Source organism: Mus pahari, chromosome 5 (genome assembly GCF_900095145.1).
Source record: "Mus pahari chromosome 5, PAHARI_EIJ_v1.1, whole genome shotgun sequence".
Classification (NCBI taxonomy): domain Eukaryota; kingdom Metazoa; phylum Chordata; class Mammalia; order Rodentia; family Muridae; genus Mus; species Mus pahari.
In genome coordinates this window covers 61,496,175-61,517,546 of record NC_034594.1, presented here as the reverse complement: position 1 = coordinate 61,517,546, position 21,372 = coordinate 61,496,175, and the positions used below count along the sequence as shown (strand labels likewise).

General features: G+C 39.5%; 1 protein-coding gene across 4 annotated transcripts in view; it reads left to right on the top strand.

Moving 5' to 3' along the window:
• The first annotated feature begins 4,783 nt into the window (after positions 1-4,783).
• Positions 4,784-21,372, top strand: part of Sphkap (SPHK1 interactor, AKAP domain containing) — a 143,117-nt gene continuing 126,528 nt past the window's right edge. For all 4 annotated transcript variants that reach the window (XM_021198487.2, XM_029538964.1, XM_029538965.1 and 1 more), the window contains exon 1: positions 4,784-5,072. In XM_021198487.2, coding sequence (XP_021054146.1) covers positions 5,041-5,072 — 32 coding nt within the window. In that variant the 5' untranslated portion in view covers positions 4,784-5,040. The remainder of the gene's footprint in view (positions 5,073-21,372) is intronic.

Sequence of the window (21,372 nt, the reverse complement as noted above, 5' to 3'; positions counted from 1 at the left end):
CCAAACTGATTTCCAGAGTGGTTGTACCAGCTTGCAATCCCGCCAGTATATGAGTTTTTGATCTTAGCCATTCTGACAGGTGTGAGGTAGAATCTCAGGGTTGTTTTGATTTGCATTTCCCACATGACATCATGTTTTAATACACTAGTGACCAGACGTTACAGCATCATCTGTAGAGAATGGGGTAGCTTGTCTTTTTTCCATTGGGTTATTCTAAAACACTGTAAAAAAAAATCATTGGATATATTTGTGTTGTATTTGTATTGATTTTATTCTGTTTAATTTATTTTTGCATCCATCCCTCTGTCAAATACAAACCTGGAATTACTCTAATATTTTGTCCTGAAGTGTTATAGACTAATTTCTATTCATCTTTGATTTTCTAATAGCTTTTTAGATTTTCTGGCTCTCTTCCACTTTTATGTACATTTTAGTATAATCCTGTTGATATCTATAAAATACTCTTGCAGCATAGGAAATATATCAAACCTAGCATGCGTCTGAAGAAGTTTGATATCTTTACTGTGACGAGTTTCCAATTCCTGGCACAGCAGGGACCTGTAACTCTCCGTAGTCTCTGATTTCTTCCATTAGAAGCTCATCACTTTTAAACACCAATCTGTATATGTTTTATTAGATATTAGGCTGAGTTCTTCTTTGTTCTTCTTTTGAGTAAATTTAAATGATACTTTAAATTCAATGTTGACATAGTCAATATGGATATAAAAGATATTATTTTACATTTTGATCTTTTATCCTGAGACTTTGTAAGGAGATTTGAGTCTTAAGTTTGTTTTTCTTAAAATCAACAATATATTTTTTAATGAACATGGTGTCACATGCCTGTAATCCTGGCAAGCAGGAGACTGAGGCAGGTCATAAGTTTTCAGGCTATCAAGAATACCAAAATTGTGTGTGTGTGTGTGTGTGTGTGTGTGTGTGTGTGTGTGTGTGTGTGTGTGTTTGTGTACCTGTCTGTTTCTGTCTGTCTGTCTGTCTGTCTGTCTGTCTGTCTGTCTGTCTGTGTATAGCGGAGCAATTTTACTTCTTCCTGGCTAAGTTGCTTGTTTTTAATCTCTTTCTTTCTTGCCTATTGCATGAGCCAGCACTTTCAGCACAGTATTGATTGAGTGTGGACAGGATGGATAACCATGTCTGCTTTTCCATTTTAGGGAGAACGGTGTAGTTTTTCCTCACTGTGTGATATACAGGGTTCTGGCAGTTGTTTTTTAATCAAATGAATTCTTTTAATATTCCTATTTTTCTGAGCACTTTTGTCAAAAGTGAGCATTGGATTTTGCCATATTTTTTCTTGCTTTAACTGATAGGATCATGTTGAGTTTTTTTTTTAACCTGTAAATATAGTAAATTATAGCAGTCAATATGATTTTCAAATTTGGGACTGTTCTCATACCCTTAAAGTAACTTCTGCTTTAGAGCTAAAGAGCAGGAGTTAAGAGCATACTGTTCTAGCAGAGGACCCAAGTTCAGTTCCTAGCTCATGTCAGGTGCCTCACAACTCACTGCCTGTTCCTCCAGTTCTAGGGGACCCAATGCCCTCCTCTGGTCTCCATGAACACCTGCATTCATGTGCAAATACCACAGACATAGATGCACACACACACACACACACACATAAATAAAAAAATAAAAACAAATAAAATTTTAAAACTAATTCCTACTTGTCTTAGTATTTATGTCTGTATTTGCTAGCCTGCAGTTTTATCTTTTCTGATTTGGATTTCTAGATACACTAGGGTCCTAAAATGAATTCGGATCACTCTTCGTATGATTTCATCAAGTCACTTTTAATTTATCTTTAAATATTTGAATGAACTCTTTTTTATTATTTAATTTTACTTTTTTACTTATTCACTTTACAGCTCACTCACTGCCCCCCCCCCAGTCACTGGTTGCTTCCTCCCACAATCCTTCCCCCTCCTGCCCCCTTTCTCCTCTGAGCAGGTGGGGTTCCCCTAGATATCCCTAGATATCCCCCAACCCTGGCACTTCAAGTCTCTGTGAGGCTAGGTGCTTCACTGAGGCCAGACAGGGCAGCCCAGCTAGAACAACACATCCCATGGACAGGCCACAGCTTTTGGGATAGCTCCCATTCCAGTTGTTCAGGACCCACATGAAAACCAAGCTGCACATCTGCTATGTATGTGCAGGGAGGCCTAGGTCCAGCTCATGTGTGCTCTTTGGTTGCTGTGAACGAATCCATTAATGAAACCACCTGGGCCTGAAGATTTCCTTTTTTAGAGGACGTTCTCTAATTAAAAATTCAATTTCCTTAGTAGATTTGGAGCTTCTGGTATCAAATGTGTCTATACTATGCCAGTTCAGCTTACATAATATGTCCATTTCCTACAACCACTTTAACAAACTATCACACTGAGGACAATTTAAGAGCAACAGAAACATATCATTCTGCACTTCTGAAGATTGGAAGTCCAGAACAAGGATGTCAACAGGTCCTTGCTCCCTGTGACACCTCTGGCAACACTGAGAAGGCACCTTCCAGCTGGTTGCTCAAGTCTTCATTTGGGTGGCTGTGTGACTTCACCTCCACCTTCTTTGTTACAGGATATTTATTGTCTGGTGTCTCCTAAGATCACTGCCATTCCATGTCTATGCATAAATTCCCCTGTCTGTGCAGGCATCAGTCATATTGCATTTAGTATTATTTGAATACCTCAACTTACCTGCAAGGTCTGAGACATATCCCTGTTTCACTGCCTATTGGTAATTCATGCCTTCTGAATGTTCTGTCAGTCTAAAAAAAAAAAAAAAAAGCTTATCATATTTATTGAACCTTGCAAAAGTGCACCTCTTTATTTCACTCATCACCACCACCATCATTAGACTTCATTGCTTTCTGATGTTAATTATTTGTACGCTGCCTTGTGTATACGTGCACTTGCTCAGGAGTACATGTGTGTCTGGAGGTCAGACAATGACTTAAGGGTTTGTCTCTTGCTACCACTGAGATTAAACATGAGATTAAGCATGCTGTGTTTTCCATGGGTCCCCAGTATCATTGTCACCTTGGCACTATTGCTATTGCAAGTCAAACACTTTCTTTCTCAAGCTGTTCCTCCCCAGACCCATGGCCTTCTCGGTTTGGCATTATTTTGCACTGCTTTTCTCTGCATCCTTGAGAAAGAAGCTTACATCACCGATTGGTACTTTTCTTATATATTCATTTTGTGCAAAGTAACTTCCAATCAGGCCTGCTGAATAGTTTCTAGAGGATGAAATACACACAGAACTTACAGTACTCCTTAAAGTTTCCTTTAGATGCCCTCCTCTTTGGTCCATATCGTTTGAAGTGTATAGGGGAGAGTTTGCTTGGTCTTTGCTGGTTCTCTGGTTTGCTTTGAGATGAGATCTTGTTCTGCATCTCATGGTGAAGTCCATGCTGGCCTGCCACTCATACAAGGCCCTGAGCATGCCTACAAATATGTAGGATGGCTTGCCAGCCAGTGTTTCTTCTGTTCTTGATTTTGCTACTTCTTTTTTTTTTTTTCCCATTATGTGATTTCAATTATTTTAAATTTGCTTACTGAGTTTGGCTTTGTGCCACAGGATAATTGTTCCAAATCTGAGGATACTCAGGCAAACCTGACCTGTCTTTTCAAATCATTTTACCAAAAGTTAGTTGTCCTCACAGATGTGGAAATTGTTGATACAAGAGACCAACTCTACTTTTATAATACCTGTTTGTAAAAATGTGAAGGATTGCTTTAAAATCTCCGTCTTCTCAGTTCAGGGTTCCTACTAATTGCTTTGTGTTATTTTTTTCCTTTGGTTTGAAACCTTCCAGGTTATTAGCCTGATACATAATGTCCTCACAGACCTGATGACTTAGGGTAATATGCCTGAAGACTGAGTCCTACTTAATTGTCTGCTTGAGTTAGCTTCTTGCAGGTCAAAGCAGGCAGGGTAATGCTGCTCTATGACTGCCAGTGCATTAGCCTGATAGGCACCCAGATTACTTCTGAAGGGATAGTGGTTCACACCTCAGCCTTGCTAGGTAGTAATCACAGGTTCCTTTCTGGTCTAACTGATAGCTCTGTGGCTCCGTCTCCAAACATGTGCACTGAGGCTGCTACATGACCTCATTACTTCTGAGCTATAGGCCTCCTGTAAATTGCCACCAAGGTTCTCTAAGGGCTTCTTCGATCTCATAACATCTATGTGGGTGGTGGTGTGGCTGGTTAGGAGAACCCTCTATTGGTGCCAATTTGTGGAGATGGCAATTTCACAGGCGCTGTGCTGAGAGCAGACAAGAGGGAGGGTGGGCTGCTTCTTCCTGGAAGGGATCAAAGCCCTGACCCATGCTTAGTCTTCCCTGCAGGGATCAACCCTAAGAATGACTTGCATCCTTCCAGCTCAGGACACTGGGATATGAACTTCCCCCTTAGCCTTCGCTGCTACAGTTTAGAGTGGGATTTTCTCCTCTTAACATTCAGCCATCATGAAGCAGGTACCTGTACATTTTCTGCCTGTCTAGGCTGTTTCTGTCCTTTGGCTAGAGACCACGCCTGCACCTCCTGTTTTGTTGTAGAGGACAAATAGAGGGTCTTTAAGGGGATGTGTGTGCCACCAGTAGGGGCAGCGGGAAGGCAGAACTGCCAGAAGTGAGCCTGTAAATGCAGCCAAGTGGATGAACAACTTCAGGGCTTAGACCTGGTGTTCACCAGAGAAGGCAAGGGGCGGGACTGGACTAAGGGGAGGGGAGTGAGCAGGGAGCAACAGCGAGAGGCACAGAAGGCAGTCCCCTGAGACCTGGGAGGGAGGAGGGAATTAGGCTGAAGGGTCAAGTCCAGCAAGCAGTTTTCAAGATCTGAGCAGACCACAGGAGGCGCCACCAGGACATCTCTGCAGCACTTGGTAGCCAGGGAGGAGCGAGCATCAATCTCCGCTGCCGGTCTCAGCCACTGCTGCTCCAGCCTGTACGTCTCTGTCCTCGCGCAGGGCGCTCAGGCTGCTTAGCCTTCGCCTGCGCTGTCAGCTTTTCTCTGCCTGCGGTTAACCATGGATGTCAACTCCCGGCTTTCTGTGCAAAGGTAAGACTGGCTTCTCCATATGCCTAATGTGATGTCTCTCAAACTCCGCTGGGCACTAGAGATCACAGGCAAAGTTGCTTTACACCCTTTGCTCTCCTTAGAGATTCCCATGGAGAAGTCAAGTCCCTGCGCTACTGATCCTTGGGATCGGCCCTTGGGAGGTGAGGGTGAGGGGTGGGGGCTTCGACTCTGTTAGCTACCCCACGGGGCGCCCGGCTGGGTGGGGCCTGTGTGCTGGAGCGGTACCCGGTGGAGGACAGCCTGCCTCTGAGGCTGGAGGGTTGAGGTCGCCTCTGCCCAGCGAGGTACCTGGGGAACCTATACTACCTGGAGCAGTTTTGTGCCTTGACTTGGAATGCTTTCCAAGGTGGAGAACAGGAGACCTGAGGAATCAAGACCAAAGCCGATTTATCTCTAGTTCTGTTGACCTTAACCTGGGTTAGTATTTGGGGCTTTGGGGCGAGCTACAATGTCTTGTAGGCTTGGGGGGGGGGAGATCTGTTAGATCTCTCACTGGCACCTAACCTGAGCCCACCTGTAATCCTGGGCAGAGGAGACCTATTAGGTCCTTTAGCATCTCTGAAGCGCTAGTTCCACCTAGTGTCTGAGTCTCCTCCCGAGATCGGTAAGTCCAGCCACCTGAAAGAGGTGGTTACAATGTTTGGTTGTTTGGTCTTCTGTTTCCTTTCTCTTTCCTCCTGTTGTGCTCTCCTCCCGACCCAGCTGGAGAATTCAGTACTCTATGATTTTTGTTCTTCTCCCTAAAAAAAAAAAAAAAAAATCTCCGAGTTGAACTGAGTCTATCTCTCAGGTGCCGCCCGCCCAGCTGAACAGGTAGTCTCTGCCCAGCAGGAAGCTGAGCATTCACAGTTCCCACCTAGAGCTCCCCGTACTGTTGAATGCTGCAGCCTGGGCTGCCGTGCTGAGATCCGACTAGGCCCACCTTTCAACTCCACCAGGGCTCAGTGCTAATCTTTTAGGCTCTTATTATCTCCCCACCCCTACCTCCACCACCACCGCCCCCCCCCCCAAAAAAAAAAAAAAAAAAAAAAAAAACGAAGGTAGTTTTCAGCTGACACTGTCAGGCACTGAAATAAACAAGTTGAGCTATAATTCTTGGATTCTTGGGTTGCATTGGAACACAGGAAGACCCAATACTCACAGGCTAAGGCTCACACACACAATAGCCAAGATAGAGGGAGAGCTGGGATAAGGCTGGGGGTACAGCAGGTTACATACTGCCTTTCAAAGGATCAGAGCCTTCCATCTATAGATGCAAGTGTTCATGTTGTGTGATAGAACTAGTCTCCCCAGCTTCCCATCCATCACCCACCTCTGTGAATCAAGCAAAAGACTTTGAGGTTTCTACACAATGCCTGAAGCTTCTCTTAAGTGAGGCTCTAGCCCTCTGACTCAAATGGGAACAGATGAACACTGAGTCTCTATTTCAGCCTCATGTCTGGAAAAGCAAGTAAGTGCTATGGGAGGGAAGATTTTAAAAGCTTAAAAGAATAACCATTGTTGTCGATTTAGGTAAAAGTTCAACAACGTTTTAAAAGTCGAGTTAGAGGTTTGCTCTTTACTGCCTGGAGAAATGGTCCCTTGAATTGAAGTGTTCAGGGCGAAGGATACAGCTCCAGCCTTGCATATAAGAGGCCCTAAGTCCTGTCCTCAGTTTCCCCATTCCTACAAACTGAAATGGTGAACTAAGTAGTCCCTCAATTCCAAAAATATTAAAAATTTTTTAAAAATGTTTTTAAAAGGTGTTTTTCATAACGAATTGCTTACGTTAAATCTACCTTTTCTGATTGTCAGGAGTGTGGCTCAATCCTGACTCAATTTCCTTCTGATCCTGGAACATTTCCTAAAGTATTAAAAATAAACCATTCCAATAACTTACCAAGATCGTTTATGAGGTGGTGACAGAGGTGACTTTATAAAGAGCAAACAAACTAATTGAAGGCCCACATCTGAATCTTGATAGCATATCTCTAGAAATAAACCTTCTGAATATTACCACTAACTTACCAAGAAACATCGCCTCTCCCCTAAGTCAGAATAATAGTCTCATCTATCGCAGCATCTTTGTTCATTTCTTTGCTTCAGTGCAGGTAAGAATCCCAAGTTCTCTCCCATCAGATCTCATGAGAGGCCATGGGAATTAACTTTCCACATATATGGAAAAGCAGAATTAGAATTTGAACTGATACCTGTATGCCTTGTATTAATCACTAGACTTGTTTAGGAAAGCTTGAGTTTTGAAGAACTGGCAGTTGGATATTCTACACAAGTATTTTTGAGAAAGTGGCAAAATGATCAAGTAATAACAAATCATTATTGATCAAGCATTTATTGTACAAATCAGAAACACTCTCAGTATTTAATAGAGTTAAGTCAGTGATTAAAATAGCATTTCTTTTAAGCAAGATAAAATAATTGAGACATTTATTCAGTAATGTGCAGAAAAAACAAGATTTCGGGGAAACGGTTTAATTATAGGATATTCTGTGCTGTTAGAATTTTTTACTTGCTTGGTGATTTCAGTTAAAACAGAATATAAGTGGGACACTAATCCAGCAATACTCTGCGGTGCATCATCTCAGACCAGAATTTGATTAATAATTTGGTAACTTTAAAACATGGCTTTTTAACAATGAAAATGTTGACAGTTCTATGAGATATTATAATCTATTAACCTTGTATTTGTTTTCACTGTGATGATTTTAATTTTCAAATATATAATAAGTTCTAGGAAGTGGATTAAAGACTTTTAAAAACCTTTGCAAAGAGAAGCCAGACAATGTCTCCAGGAAGGAAATCAAGCACTAGAGAAATCAATATCCTTGAAGCAGATGTATTATAAACCCAGAATTCCATGTTCTTTTCTGGCTAGTAGCCTGGTAGAAAGAAAATGTTTAAAAGAAAATGAAGGCTTTTGCTTCGGTTTGGCTACTTTTAAAGCTAAAAGTTTTGGGATCATTTCTTCACTCATTTGTTTTATGACGTTTATTTCCCTGAATTACATAATTAGGTGTTTAGAAAGAAAAAAACAAAAGAATGGAGGTTCTCTCCTAAGTGATTCTTGTAGCTGTTATTCCTGCACCACAGTTACCCTTTACAGACAAAAGCCAATATCATCTGCATAAGCAACTGTGTACAGAACCACACTTAGAATTGATTAAGTGTCATTTCATATATTAGATTATTTGATCATCACATCCCTGGGGGTTAATTATAGCAGACATTACTTCTACTTGCTAGCAATAATTCTGAAGCAAAAGGAAATTAAATAAAGTAAATACCAGATTTAAAAGACCACATACATGACACCTAGGACATCTCAAAGTCCTTTGGTTTCAAGTCTAGACCTTTTTTTTTTTCTTTCTTATATTGACTGTGAACTCACAGTTGTTTGTTATAGGAGAGAAGAAATGCTGGCCTGGCCTTAATGGTTACATCATTCTCAGACACATAGGGGCAGCCTGAATGCAAGACGATCTTCAAAGCACAAGCCCTTTTAAAAAAGGTTACAAACAAAACATTTTAATAGAGTTTATTTAGGGCATGAGGAAGGGGGTTAGTAGAGACAGAGAAAGGCAGAGAGAGAGAGAGAGAGAGAGAGAGAGAGAGAGAGAGAGAGAGAGAGAGAGAGAGAGGAGTAGAGGTCAGCCATGATGAGCATAGAGCAGGGAGGGGAATGGAGAGAGGGGGGAAAGATGGGAAGAGAGCAAGAGAGCAAGATCGAGAGAAGAGCAACATTTTTTGTCTATGCCATATTTGAGTTAGAATTCAAAATTGAAGGGTTATTCTCTTTCTCAATGTTCGTTTACATTTTTATACTATATAGAGTTGTTCTTTTTGTTTATAGAATGCTGGATTCTATTTTAATCACATACTTTTTATATGGCCTTTGAAGAAGAACCCAAAAGTTCATTTTGAAACATATGTGTTTGAGTGTGTGCATGTGTGTGTATGTGTGTGCAAATGTATGTGTTTGTATGTTTATATGTGTGTGTTGTTGCATTTATGTGCTTGTATGTTTGTGGGGATATTCATATATGTTTGTGTGGTGTGTTATTGATTTCATTGTTTCATTGTCCTGTCACGTTTATTTTACTCAACCTGAAGTTTAATTTAGTAACTCATCACTCATATTGTTAGGACCTGGGGGGGGGAAAACTATTTTTTAATACACCAAAACAACTCCAAAATGCATACTAAGCTAAAGCCGCCCAATAATATATTTTAGTGAATGATTTTAGATTTTCAAATTCATAGAAAGGCAGAAATGCAGGGTCATAGCTTCATTTCTATGTTCTCTTTACAAATGAGCCTGAGGAAGGACTGGTCAACGTGTGTGTGTGTGTGTGTGTGTGTGTGTGTGTGTGTGTGTGTGTTGGGGACAGGGCATGTTAAGGTCACATGCAGCCTTGAGTGTTAGTGATGCTTTTTCATTGAATGTAACATTCTCTTCCCAAATCCAGCTTTGAGATGCATTGGGTATTCCCCAGTTCATAAAAGGCAGGGAACTACCACTCCAGAAGTAACTTCCTATAGAAAGAGACCCTAGGAGTTCAGAATCTATTCAAACAGACAAGATCCGAAGTGTCAACAGTGCTTCTGAGTAATGGGCACATGGTAAAGAAACAGGAATTCTCAAAGAAATTTCTAATCAAAACACCTTTAAAAATACTCATGACGTTTACCATTAATGCTTCACTGTACTGGCAACTCTTATAGGCACATGCCTCCATCTCTGGGTTCTGTAAGCCATCTCTTAGAGAACTTCTTGTCCATAAGGGACTCCCATGGCTAGTATTGTCTGTCTGTGAGAGAGTTCTCTACAAGGAACTCTAGGGAGGAAGGAAGAAATGCTGGTGCATTTGATATTAGGATGTTTATGTCCTCCTCACAAAATAGCAGCAGTTACTCTCTATCTAAGGCGCTCATTGGATCCTCCTAAATTTTCTGACATGCGCAGGAACTATAGTGATCATCTGGGACCTTTTTGTTTATAACCTTCTACAATGTCACCCCTTCTGTGATGCCAGTGATGGTCAAATAGGCCCTATAAGAATGAACTTGTAACTCCCTAGACAGAACAAAAGTCAAGTCATATGAGAGAACTGAAATAGTTCTGAAAGACAGCTGAACTTCGAAGAAGGGTTGATTCTCTTTAAGATTCCCCCATAGGTGAAGAGAAAAAAAGTTTATAGTAAATGCTTCAAAGGATTACTTCTTAGTGAAGAAGGTGACCCAGCACCTAAGAGCACCTGCCACCTAGCAGTTATTCGGGAAAAAAGATTTTTAGGAACTCTGTGACTAGTTTTATCACCTGACTAAAGGAACAATAACAGCACCCGAGAGTACTATGAGGTGAGTTGAGATAGCCTTGTGATTAGGGACAGCGTAAAAATGGCTGTTTATGGATTACCTGGCGATCCCACTTAAAAACAAACAATCAACAACAACAAAACCTCTAGGTGTGGTGGTTGTATTTCTTTCCTTAACTGATATTTATAAGATACTCTGTATTTTTTCTGGCTTATCTTTTTCTAGTCTATATCTTCATATTTAAAGTTACTAAAGACAATCAAGACAGTCTATTAGGACATACCTTTTAAAACATCACCTAATAATCTCTTATAATGTAACTACCTCACCTATGTGCATTAACATCGTGAGTGGGGCTAGATTTCTTATTTGTACAATCTGTCTTTTTAAATTTATTTTTCCTCTTGTGTACTTTATTTGAGGTTAGTTGGGAAATGCTTATAATTCCATGCTAGCTCCTCTGCTGATTCACTATTTATAGTTTGCTAAAGCAAACGTTGATACTGTAGAGGCTAGAATACATATCTTTAAATAATCAGAATGTACTTTCAAATTATAATGTATCCCTTCACATCCAGATTAATTATACATTCAAATTCTCGCCTTTGCTTGGCTTACATTTTATTTTTACGAGTGGCATAAACAATGTGTGTTGTCATATTTCTATTAAGTCACTTTTAGAATACGCTAAAAATGTTTGATGCGTTTTCTTTCACTTCTGAAGTTTTGGATAATTTGTTCTCATAACATTGGGCTTTTGTGTGTGTGTTACATGGCTTCTGTTAAAAGCAAACAAACAAACAACAATAACAAAAATTTCCATCAGCATTTCCTGTGGAGAAGGCCTGTTAGCAATGAATGTTAAGACTACTTTTCCTTGACTTTGTGAAACATACTCTTTTTAAGTATATAGTTCAAAATAGAAAGCTATTTTCGAGGAGTTTTTGGGTTAGTGTGCAAAGTAAATGGTTTTCTGTAGCATTTTCTTACATATTTTGTTTTTCTTGGTCCTTCTCCTCCACACCCCCAACCACCTACGGATCTCCAGCCGGCCCAGTTATTCCCTTTCCATCCTTTCCAGGTCTAGGGTTTTGTGTTGCTTTTTGTTTTGTTGTTCTCCTTTTAAATCCCTATTCTTTCATGATCACCTTTCTAGTCTCTTCACCTATACCTCCTCCATACACACACACACACACACACACACACACACACACATACACACATATGTACATACACATATACATACACACACATGTATGTACACACACATATGTAAATCTAAAAGACACATGGGAAGAAAATATGCACCCTTTTACCTTTCTGAATGTACAACATTTTCGGAAATGATTTGTGGTTCCACCTATTTCCCTGAAAAATCTCATCATTCTATTTTTCTTTGTGATAAATAATATGCAACTGTTGTTACATTGGCCACATTCTCTTTATCCACTCACCGGTTAGTAAACGTTTACTTCTTAGTTACTGTGAATAGTACAACAATAGATGAGCAAGTATCTCCCCAGAACATGGTAGTTCTACTTTTTAGGGGTTTGTTTTGGTTTTGTTTTTCCTTGTTTGTTTGCTTGTTTGTTTGTTTGTTTGTTTGTTTGTTTTAAGAAAACCAAAAGGCTTTCTAGAGTGACTACATGTACTAGCTGGTTTTTTTGTGTTAACTTGACACAAGCTGGAGTTATCACAGAGAAAGGAGCCTCCCTTGAGGACATGCCTCCATGAGATCCAGCTGTAAGGCATTTTCTCAATTAGTGATCAAGGCAGGAGGGCCCATTGTGGGTGGTAGTCCTGGGTTCTGTAAGAAAGCAAGCTGAGCAAGGCAGGGGAAGCAAGCCAGTAAGTAACATCCCTCCATGGCCTCTGCATCAGCTCCTGTGTCCTGACCTGCTTGAGTTCCAGTCCTGACTTCCTTTGGTGATGAACAGCAATGTGGAAATGTAAGCTAAATAGACCCTTTCCTCCCCAACTTGCTTCTCAGTCATGATGTTTGTGTAGGAATAGAAACCCTGACACTAAGACACTACAGAAGTTTATGAGCACACCAGCAGCTCACAGGGTTGATCATTTTCTATGTCAACGCCAGCATTTGTTATCATTTATTTTCTTAATGTTAGTCACTCTTGTCAGGGTGAGATGGGATTTTGAAATAATTTTCACGTTCATTTTTTATGACTAGAGATGTTCAACATTTCCCAAATATTTATTAGGCATTTGTGTTGTTTTTCTTTTGAAAACACTCTGTTGAGTTTATTAGACCATTTGTGGGTCGTGAAATTTTGTTTTCTGTATTTAAGTTTTGCAGTTTTTATATATTCTAAGCATTAAAAACATATCTTCTGTATATGGACAAAGATATTTCCAATATTCTTTAAGTGCCCTGTTCATTCTGGTGTTTGTTCCTTTGCCTTGGAGGATTTAAATTTAATTTAATCTACTTTGTCCATTTTTATCATAATTATTTGTGCTATTAGAATTCTTTTCAAAGAGTTCTTGTCTATGAGTACACTGATGGCTTTTTGTATTTGGTTTTGGTTTTGGTTTTGGTTCCTGCAAGCAGTTTCAACATTTCAGGTCTTATATACAAATATTTTTTATTAAATGTTTTTTAATTTATTGTATTAAATAATATAAAAATCAAGAATCAAAATAAAATTTTGGGTATGATTACTCCCTCCTCCTGAGTTGTCTTTTATAATATCCTTTTCAGATGTATACACTGGGGTTAAGGACTGCCAGTCTCCTCAATAACTAGGGCTCTGAGGGGATGCAGAAGACCTACCATGCCTCTTCATCTTTGCCACTTGGGGTTTCTTCACAGCCTTTCCCCCTTGGGAGACTATATCAAACTGAGCAGCACCCTTTTCTCATGATAGAGACACCTCTCCCTGGTGGTATCCAGGGTTCTGCCTTCTCAGACTTGTTAACTCCAAATCAGCAGCGGGAAATATCGGCTTTGGGTTCTCCTTGCCACGCTCCTTTCGCCTCCACAGCCTGCCGTACAATGTTAATCTCTGAGCAGTGCATCTAGTCCTTTGTCATATATTTCCATCTGAATCATCTATCTCCATTTTGCTCTTCTCATCACGCCATTATTAATTTCCATGTGATCTATCTTTTGTCCCCTCCACTTTCAAGATTTTCTTTGTCTTGTTTAGAGCAATTTGAGTATAATGAGCCAAGGAGTGAGATAGCATCTCTATCATATTACCCTGGTGATAGTCTCTAACCTTCTTGCGTCTATGATTTGCTGACATTATTAATTTAGAGAAGGTTCAAGATGACTTCTTCAAATCTTCTTCCTACCTTGGTCTGTTTCTTGCTTTGCCTCCAACGTCAACCTTTCCTTAGTGAAGGTGATTCAATTGGTGATTGACAAAGGCCAATATTTCCCTGACTTAGAATTTCCATTTGCTTTCATCATACAGTTTTCATGTGAGTTTCCATGCTGTCCACTTGGTCCACCACAGCCATTCAAATAATAAATACTATTTAATTTTCATCAGTTCCAACCCTTCTATCCTACTTAGTTCTGTTGGTTGTTTTTATCCCTTGGAAAATTTTTTTAATTCTTTTGAGAAGCTTGGAATGTTAGTTTCCCACCACCCAAGTCAGAAGTAGATAGTTGATAAGGAAGACATAGTTTTAGGTGTCCAGTGCTACTATAACAAAAGATATTATATATCTTATTGAGGAAGGCATAGGAGAAGGAATATGAAATGCTCAGTCATGTTGTTGAGTCAACAGCCAGGAAGCAGAGAATGGACAGGGATTGTCTAAACTCTTAAATCTCAAGGCCTGCCCTCACCCAGCTCCAAAGCTAGCTAGCTTCTAAAGGTTCCCCAGCCTTCTAGAATGTCCACCAGCTGAGTACTAACTGTTCAAATATATTCTTCTATGTGGGACATTTCACATCCAAAGTATAACAATTTCCTTTTATTCCTTTCATTTTAAATATACAACAAATAGCCAATATATTGAATTAGTTATTTGAATTTCATAGAAGAGCCACAGTTTCAGATACTCAAATTCATATATATATATATATATATATATATATATATATAATTATATATATATAAATTGTACTGCTTTTCAAAGCAGTTAGGTTTAAAATAATACTTATCTCTGTTACCTCATGGTTCAGAAGCCTGGTGTGCATCCTGGAATGAGCATAAGTGTCAACAGGACACATCTTTTCATGGAGATTGTCCTAAAGGAACTGGGTCCTTCTAATTTCTATAGGCCGCTATACATCAAGCCCCATAGCTACCAACTCCATCTGAAAATCTAGCAGTTCTTGTGTGTGTAGGTCATATAACATCCCTTGACTCTTAACCTCTGATATCTGACCTTCTCTTCTGCCTCCCTCTTATACTATTAATAATACTGCACCCTAGATAATACAGTGTAATCTTTTTATACTAAGGCCATCTAGTTAATTCCATTTTAAACCTTAATCCTCCTTTGCCCCAGAAAATAACATACTCATGGCTTCTAAGGACTTGTCACCAAGTTTCTTAGAGATCTCACTCCCATGCCTCCCATGGGCAGTAATTAAACTAAAATTTGACATTTGAAATGCTATAAGAAATTATTTCATTTTTCTCTTCTCTTTCTCCCTCCTTTTTCTTTCCATCTTTGTTAAAGTGAAGAGATAGCACTGTTTGTTCTTCTAATATCACAAATGAGTCATTAAGTGTTGTAGAGCTGAAATAGCCATACAATTCTCAAGGACTACTCAAATACATGAAGGCTATACATGGAGCGCTGTTGAAGTCCTTCTTTGAAATATGCTAACTGAAGTTGTCTTTTTGTTATTTAGCAGCTTATTGGGAATAGAATTAGCTGTCTTCCTAAGTATAGGGCGAGACTGTTCTTGGGTTTCTTTTTGATTATATATCCACATGGTGTAATTTTGTCCAATTCTATATTTTAAGAAAAATAAAGACGTTAAGCCCTAAACTTGACATTAACTGCATTTACTAGCCTGTGCTCCAGATGAAAGAACACTGGTTTAAGAAGCCTTTTCAGTAGCACAACACTTGAGAGCAGAGCTAGGTAAGGCAGACTGCTAAAAATCACAAGATCCCCAGATCTATTCAAGAGTGGTGACATTAAGAGGCCATTTGAGTTTGTTTGTTTTGTTTTGTTTGGGGTTTTTTGTTTGTTTGTTTGTTTGTTATTGTTCAAGATATAAAAAGATATTGGGAAACACTAGAAACAGATATCCAGGAAGTTGTAATATTTCACACAAAAAAAATGAGAAGGCAACCAGGAAGATTCTTCTGCAAGATGTCAGTTGACATATTACATTTAAGGTGCTGAGTATGCCTACAACTGCCTGAATGCATGTTGACTTTTCATGCTTATTATAGATTGGTACAGTTAGTTGTCTTGTCAATAGCATCATTTCTGTAATATAAGAGAATGGGGCAAAAGAGAAAAGGAAGGGGAGATGGGGGAGGAAAGGAAGAAAGAGAGTAGGGAGATGATTCGAAGAATGGAGAAATGATTTGAGAATGTACAAATGAAGCATTTTCGGGCATGTTTCACTGAATTGAAACATCTGTTCCTGGATGAAAGAGGAGGCTTACAAACTTGAAGTCAGGAAGCAAAGGAAGATCACCATGTCCTGGAGAACATTGTCTTGGAAGATTCTTGAGGTACCTTCCCAACAGCATAAAATGTAGTGAACAGTGCTGGAGGTGGAAACTTTGAGCAGCCAAAGTGTGAGAACAAGTTTGTTCAGACTATGGCATTGTCTAGAAATGTGGAGAGAGCCCCAAATTTGCAGGCATCATCACCTGTGTTTGGGTGGGCTTTCAGTGATGTAGTCACTTTTAAGTTATTCCTATTCCTTGTAAATACTCCATCACTCATACACCTTTTAATAACCTAATGAAAAACTCGCCAGTTGACCAATTTCAGCATTGGTGCACCATTATTTTGTCTGCCATAGGCTCTCTCTCTCTGGGGTGATTAGGTAGGGGTGTGTGTGTGTGTGTGTGTGTGTGTGTGTGTGTNTGTGTGTGTGTGTGTGTGTGTGTGTATGTATGTGTGTGTGTGTTGCATCTCTCCAGGAAGACTGTCACAACACAATGTGCCTGTAAGGTAGGGATTTGGTCAGTTGACTACCGTAAATACATCATACATACACTGCCATCATACATGACAGTGTTTCCCTTAATATTTACCAAGTGCTCCACACTATTTTCTTTGTGTTCTTAGAACTCTCTCTTTTATAACGAAGGGACTACTGCCCTCGTGAGGGTCATGTGTGATTCTGCAGCTTACTGTAAACCTTTTCTACTGTCTCTTCCTGGTGTGGCTGCTGAGTCCCAGATGCTCACTGGCTGGCAGCTGCCTCTCGGCTCACTTTGAAAGTGGGACACCAAGATCTGTTCCATTTGGAGTGCAGTACTAGTGACTCAGCTTCTTCTGGAACAAAAAGTCTTTCTTTCCTGGGTTTTCGCTACCCCCTCATGACACATTCTCTAAGTAGGGCTGGCTTCCTTACCAACCTCTGTGCTTTGGCTATCTCATTGTCTTTTGAGGTCAAATTATTATAGCAAGATTCATTACATGTGTGCTTTACACTCCTTGGGCTTAATATTAACCGTAAAGAATTAACTTCATCATATCCTTCCCACTAGATATTGACAGCTTTGAGTGGATGCACAAATAAAATGTAATACAATGGCCAAACCGACAATTTTTGTTCAAGTTGAAATAGATATATATCTTAAGATTAAAGACTCATACATATGAACCTAATTGATTTGACTGAGTGTAATTCAAATGTAAAAGAGACCTTTCTACAAATTAGCACCTGTATCATGAAGTCACCAGCATTCTCCCACTTCGTATTTTGAATTGTTAATGTATGTATAACAGAATGGCAAGCACACAAGGCATTTCTGTTCTGGGTCTACTTGTTTAGAGTCCCCTGCTTAGACATAGACAATGACAGCCTAGATTGGGGGTTGACTCTAGATTATACAAGGGTCTTCATAGAGAAGAGAATAAACAAACTACAAATACCATTGACAAAAGCTGAATGTTCTAAATATTTCTAAATCTTTTCTGACTTCTGTTGATTTCTTCCACAAGGCCACTGTTGTTGTTCATGAGATAAATTCCTCAAGAAATATGTGCTAAAACCCTATTAACATTTCAATATTTAGCACCATACCTGTAACCCACTTAACAAGGTGTTTTAACTATAAAATCCTTAACACAAAAGCATGGAATTCACTTGGTAAGACCACCCAATCGAACATCATAATCAAGAGTACTTTGTAAACATGCTTTAATGTCTTGTGCATCTATGCTTCAGGGAAAATTTCTGGTGAAGTTTTCATGGTTCATTGATGGTGAAATGCAAGTCATGGGTGAAAATTCTTGTTCTAAGATTGGGAAAACTCAGTGTCTGTCCTCCCATGCTGGTCATTGATGCATAAGCATCAGAGCTAGATAGGAATGCCCTTCCTCCTTTGGAAGCTTGCCTGGCGCTTTCTGGTACCATGAAGGCTAGTCCTCAGAGAGGAATCATTCAGCTCACGTCCAGCTCAGGGGTCTCTGGGCCCTGTTTTTTAGTGCTTGGTGTCTTCAGCAATCAGGACTTACCTACTATCTCTGGAAGACAACCAAAGGTAATAGGCAGTTCTGTAATGTTTCGTAAGTCTCTTGAGCAAACCTGGCCAAAAACTCAAAAGAGAAATCTCAAGCCTGGTGTTAGGGTTTTGGTTAGATACCCTTGGGGGCTGTATTGTCACACTAGATAAGAAAATGTCATGGAAACTATATGTGTATATTTATACAGAGCCTATTTAAAGCAGTGGTTCTCAATATTCGCAATGCCTGTGACCCTTTAATATGGTTCTTTATGATGTGATGATGTCCCAACCATAAAATTATTTTCATTGGTGCTACTTCATAACTGTAATTTTGCTACTGTTACTAATTGTAATATAAATATCTGTTGTTTTCTGATGGTCTTAGGCAAAAGGGTCATGACACACAGGTTGAGAACTGCTGGTTTATAGTCTATCATATGAGGAAATAGTGGTACTAATGTAGTAAAAATAGCACAAGAGCATAGTCTTCAGTTCCCTATAATCTGAAATAAGAATAGAGAAGAAGGGAGGAAGCCCCATGTGAGCTATTGACTAAGAAAGTCTTAGTTTGAGTCTCAAAGCAAATAACTTTAATGTAGGGTTTTTAAAACTGATGTTAGATAGTCCAAGAACTCTAATTTCCTAGAGTAATGTCTTTACATTTTTTTTTCTAATTTGTGATTCAGTCTCTGATCTTTTGAGCAATGATCATTTTCAAAGTCTCTTGGCAGTTTACATAACAGAACTGTGTTCCTGAAGGACCAAGGAGCCATATCTTTGAAATGTAAACAAGAAAGAGAGAGAGAGAGAGAGAGAGAGAGAGAGAGAGAGAGAGAGAGAGAGAGAGAGAGAGAGAGAGCATCTCTAAGTATCTGTGGGAAAACAGGAAGGTAATACTTATGAGTGTCTCATACCAAAGTGTAAAACCATGTCAGCTCATGGAAATGTTAGAAAATGTGCTTTCCCTTTCTATCTGGCTCCTGAGCAAGCCCTCAACTTAGTCCTCCTACTCTTAAGAAACTCTCCTGATCGCATAGTTGAGTTTAGACTTCATTCTGCTCTCCCTCCCCACTTCAATGACTTTAATAATGTATGATTTTCATTTAATCCCTCCCCTCAAACTTTATTTCATACTTCAGTCTTGTTTTTGTCATCTAGAATATAAGAAGATGGGTTGAATATTCACAGGGATAATAAAAATGCAAAGAAGGGGATGGAAAGCAAATCATGCTTTACTGAACTGGAAGATTTTTGTAACAGAGTAAATATTCAAGATAAAGAGTAAAGGGTCAGAAGATCAATCCAACTTATCTTTGGTTTAGGATATCTGGGCTTGTTTTTAATGTCAAAAAAAATTGAACTAAAATTGCTATGTATGGGAAGAGGAAGAAAGCAGATCACATGGAAATAAGTTGAATTTCAATAGATAGAAAAAAAGTGCATATGGATGACCAGAAGCTGTGGATGGATTCCAAAGCTGATGTAGAAGTAGAGTGACAAGAGCAGAAATACGATTCTAGACTGAATGTATCAGAGAGATGAGATCCTTTAGGATAAACAGATGGCTCTAGAATAATGCCAACTCTTGGCCCATTTAACTACTTGTAAAACATCTGTTTGTAATTGGTCTCTTGGCCTTCTTAAGTAGAATAAAGTTACAGAGGTAGTGCTGAAAGAGGTAAATTCCAATTTCAACCCTGTTTGTGTGTGTGTGTGTGTGTGTGTGTGTGTGTGTGTGTCGTATGAGGTGTGTGTGTGTGTACTTGTCTATGTGTGTGTTTTTATGGTTCGTCTGTGGGTTTGGTGTGTACAATGTGTTATGTATGTTTGTGATGTGTATATGTGTGTGTGTGCGGGTTGTGTATGTGTGTGTATGGTGAGGGTATGTGTTATATGTCTTTGTGTGAGTGTGTATTATGTCTCTGTGTGTGTGTGTGTGTGTGTGTGTGGTATGTATATGTGGTATGTTTTTGTCTCTGTATTGTGTGTGTGTGTGTTTGTGTTGTGTGTGTGTGTGTGTGTGTGTGTGTGTGTGTGTCTGTGTGTCTGTGTGTCTGTCTCTCTGTCTCTGTGTCTGTGTGTATAGGCTTTCACATTTCTTCCTTAGGTCTGTAAAAGAGAAAAGCAGATGAAAACTATTAGTAGCCAGTTTGAGCAGTGGGTAGAAGTTGTTTAGATATATGGCCAACACTGCTCAGCAATGCTGATTAAATTCTCTAGATAATTGTCCCATAATAAACAAGTCTATGTGTGCTGTTCACCCTGCTGCAGACTTCCTGGCCTTTTGTAAGCTTCTCCATCATAATTAGCTCCACAATGTCTGACATGCTGCTGTCCCCTGGCATTTCTACGTTGGTCTTAAGCACAGTGCATCAGGTTATAGAACTATGCTTAATGCAAAACCCAACTCTAATTAAAATTTGATGCCTGCTTTCGTGGCTGGTGCTCTTTTCCTTTTAAATAACACAATTATTCAACTTAGACAAGATATCCACTGCCCTTCTGTAGTCATCTAAATTATCTTTGAAAATAAGCAGCATCACATTTGTTCATGTTTTTTTCTCAATGCTCTGCAGTAATAGTTTTCATAGCAACTATTAAACAATTAAACTACAGTAGTACCCTCCAGGCTTCAGTGCTTACAGACTAAAATATGATCACCTCTAATCCCAAAGCAACACAAACACCTGCATTGGACCAAATGGACTCATAAGTCCTCTCAATGCAATTTCTATTTAAACAACAAAAATAGCATAGGTGAGTAGCAGATGTTCCATTGCTAATGATCCAGATGTTCCACTCTGCTATCATCATCTAGACCCTGCCTTGTTCATTTCCATTTTACTAGTATTGTTCTGTCTTGCATTGTTTGAAGCTGTGAGTGAAAAACTTATTTAGATAGACATGATTTGTTTTTCCATGATATTCAATATATACCAGTTTGTGCCCATAGAGCTGGGTAGTGCTGTATAATGGTCCAGGGTGTGGGGTAGGGGGCTATGTGGGGAGAGAAAGATACAGGATTGGGTTCCCAAGTCTAAGATTGTATTCTATGGGGGCCTGTGAGATGGTTCAGCAGTTAAGAACACTGATTGCTTTCCCAGAAGTCCTGAGTTCAATTTCCCAGAAATCAGATGGTGGCCCATGACTCTCTATAAAGGAATCTAATACCCTCTTCTGGCATGCAGGTGTACATATAGACAGAGCACTCAGAAAGAAAGAAAGAAAGAAAGAAAGAAAGAAAGAAAGAAAGAAAGAAAGAAAGAAAGAAAGAAAGAAAGGGAGGAAGGGAGGGAGGGAGGGAGGGAGAGAGAGAGAGAGAGAGAGAGAGAGAGAGA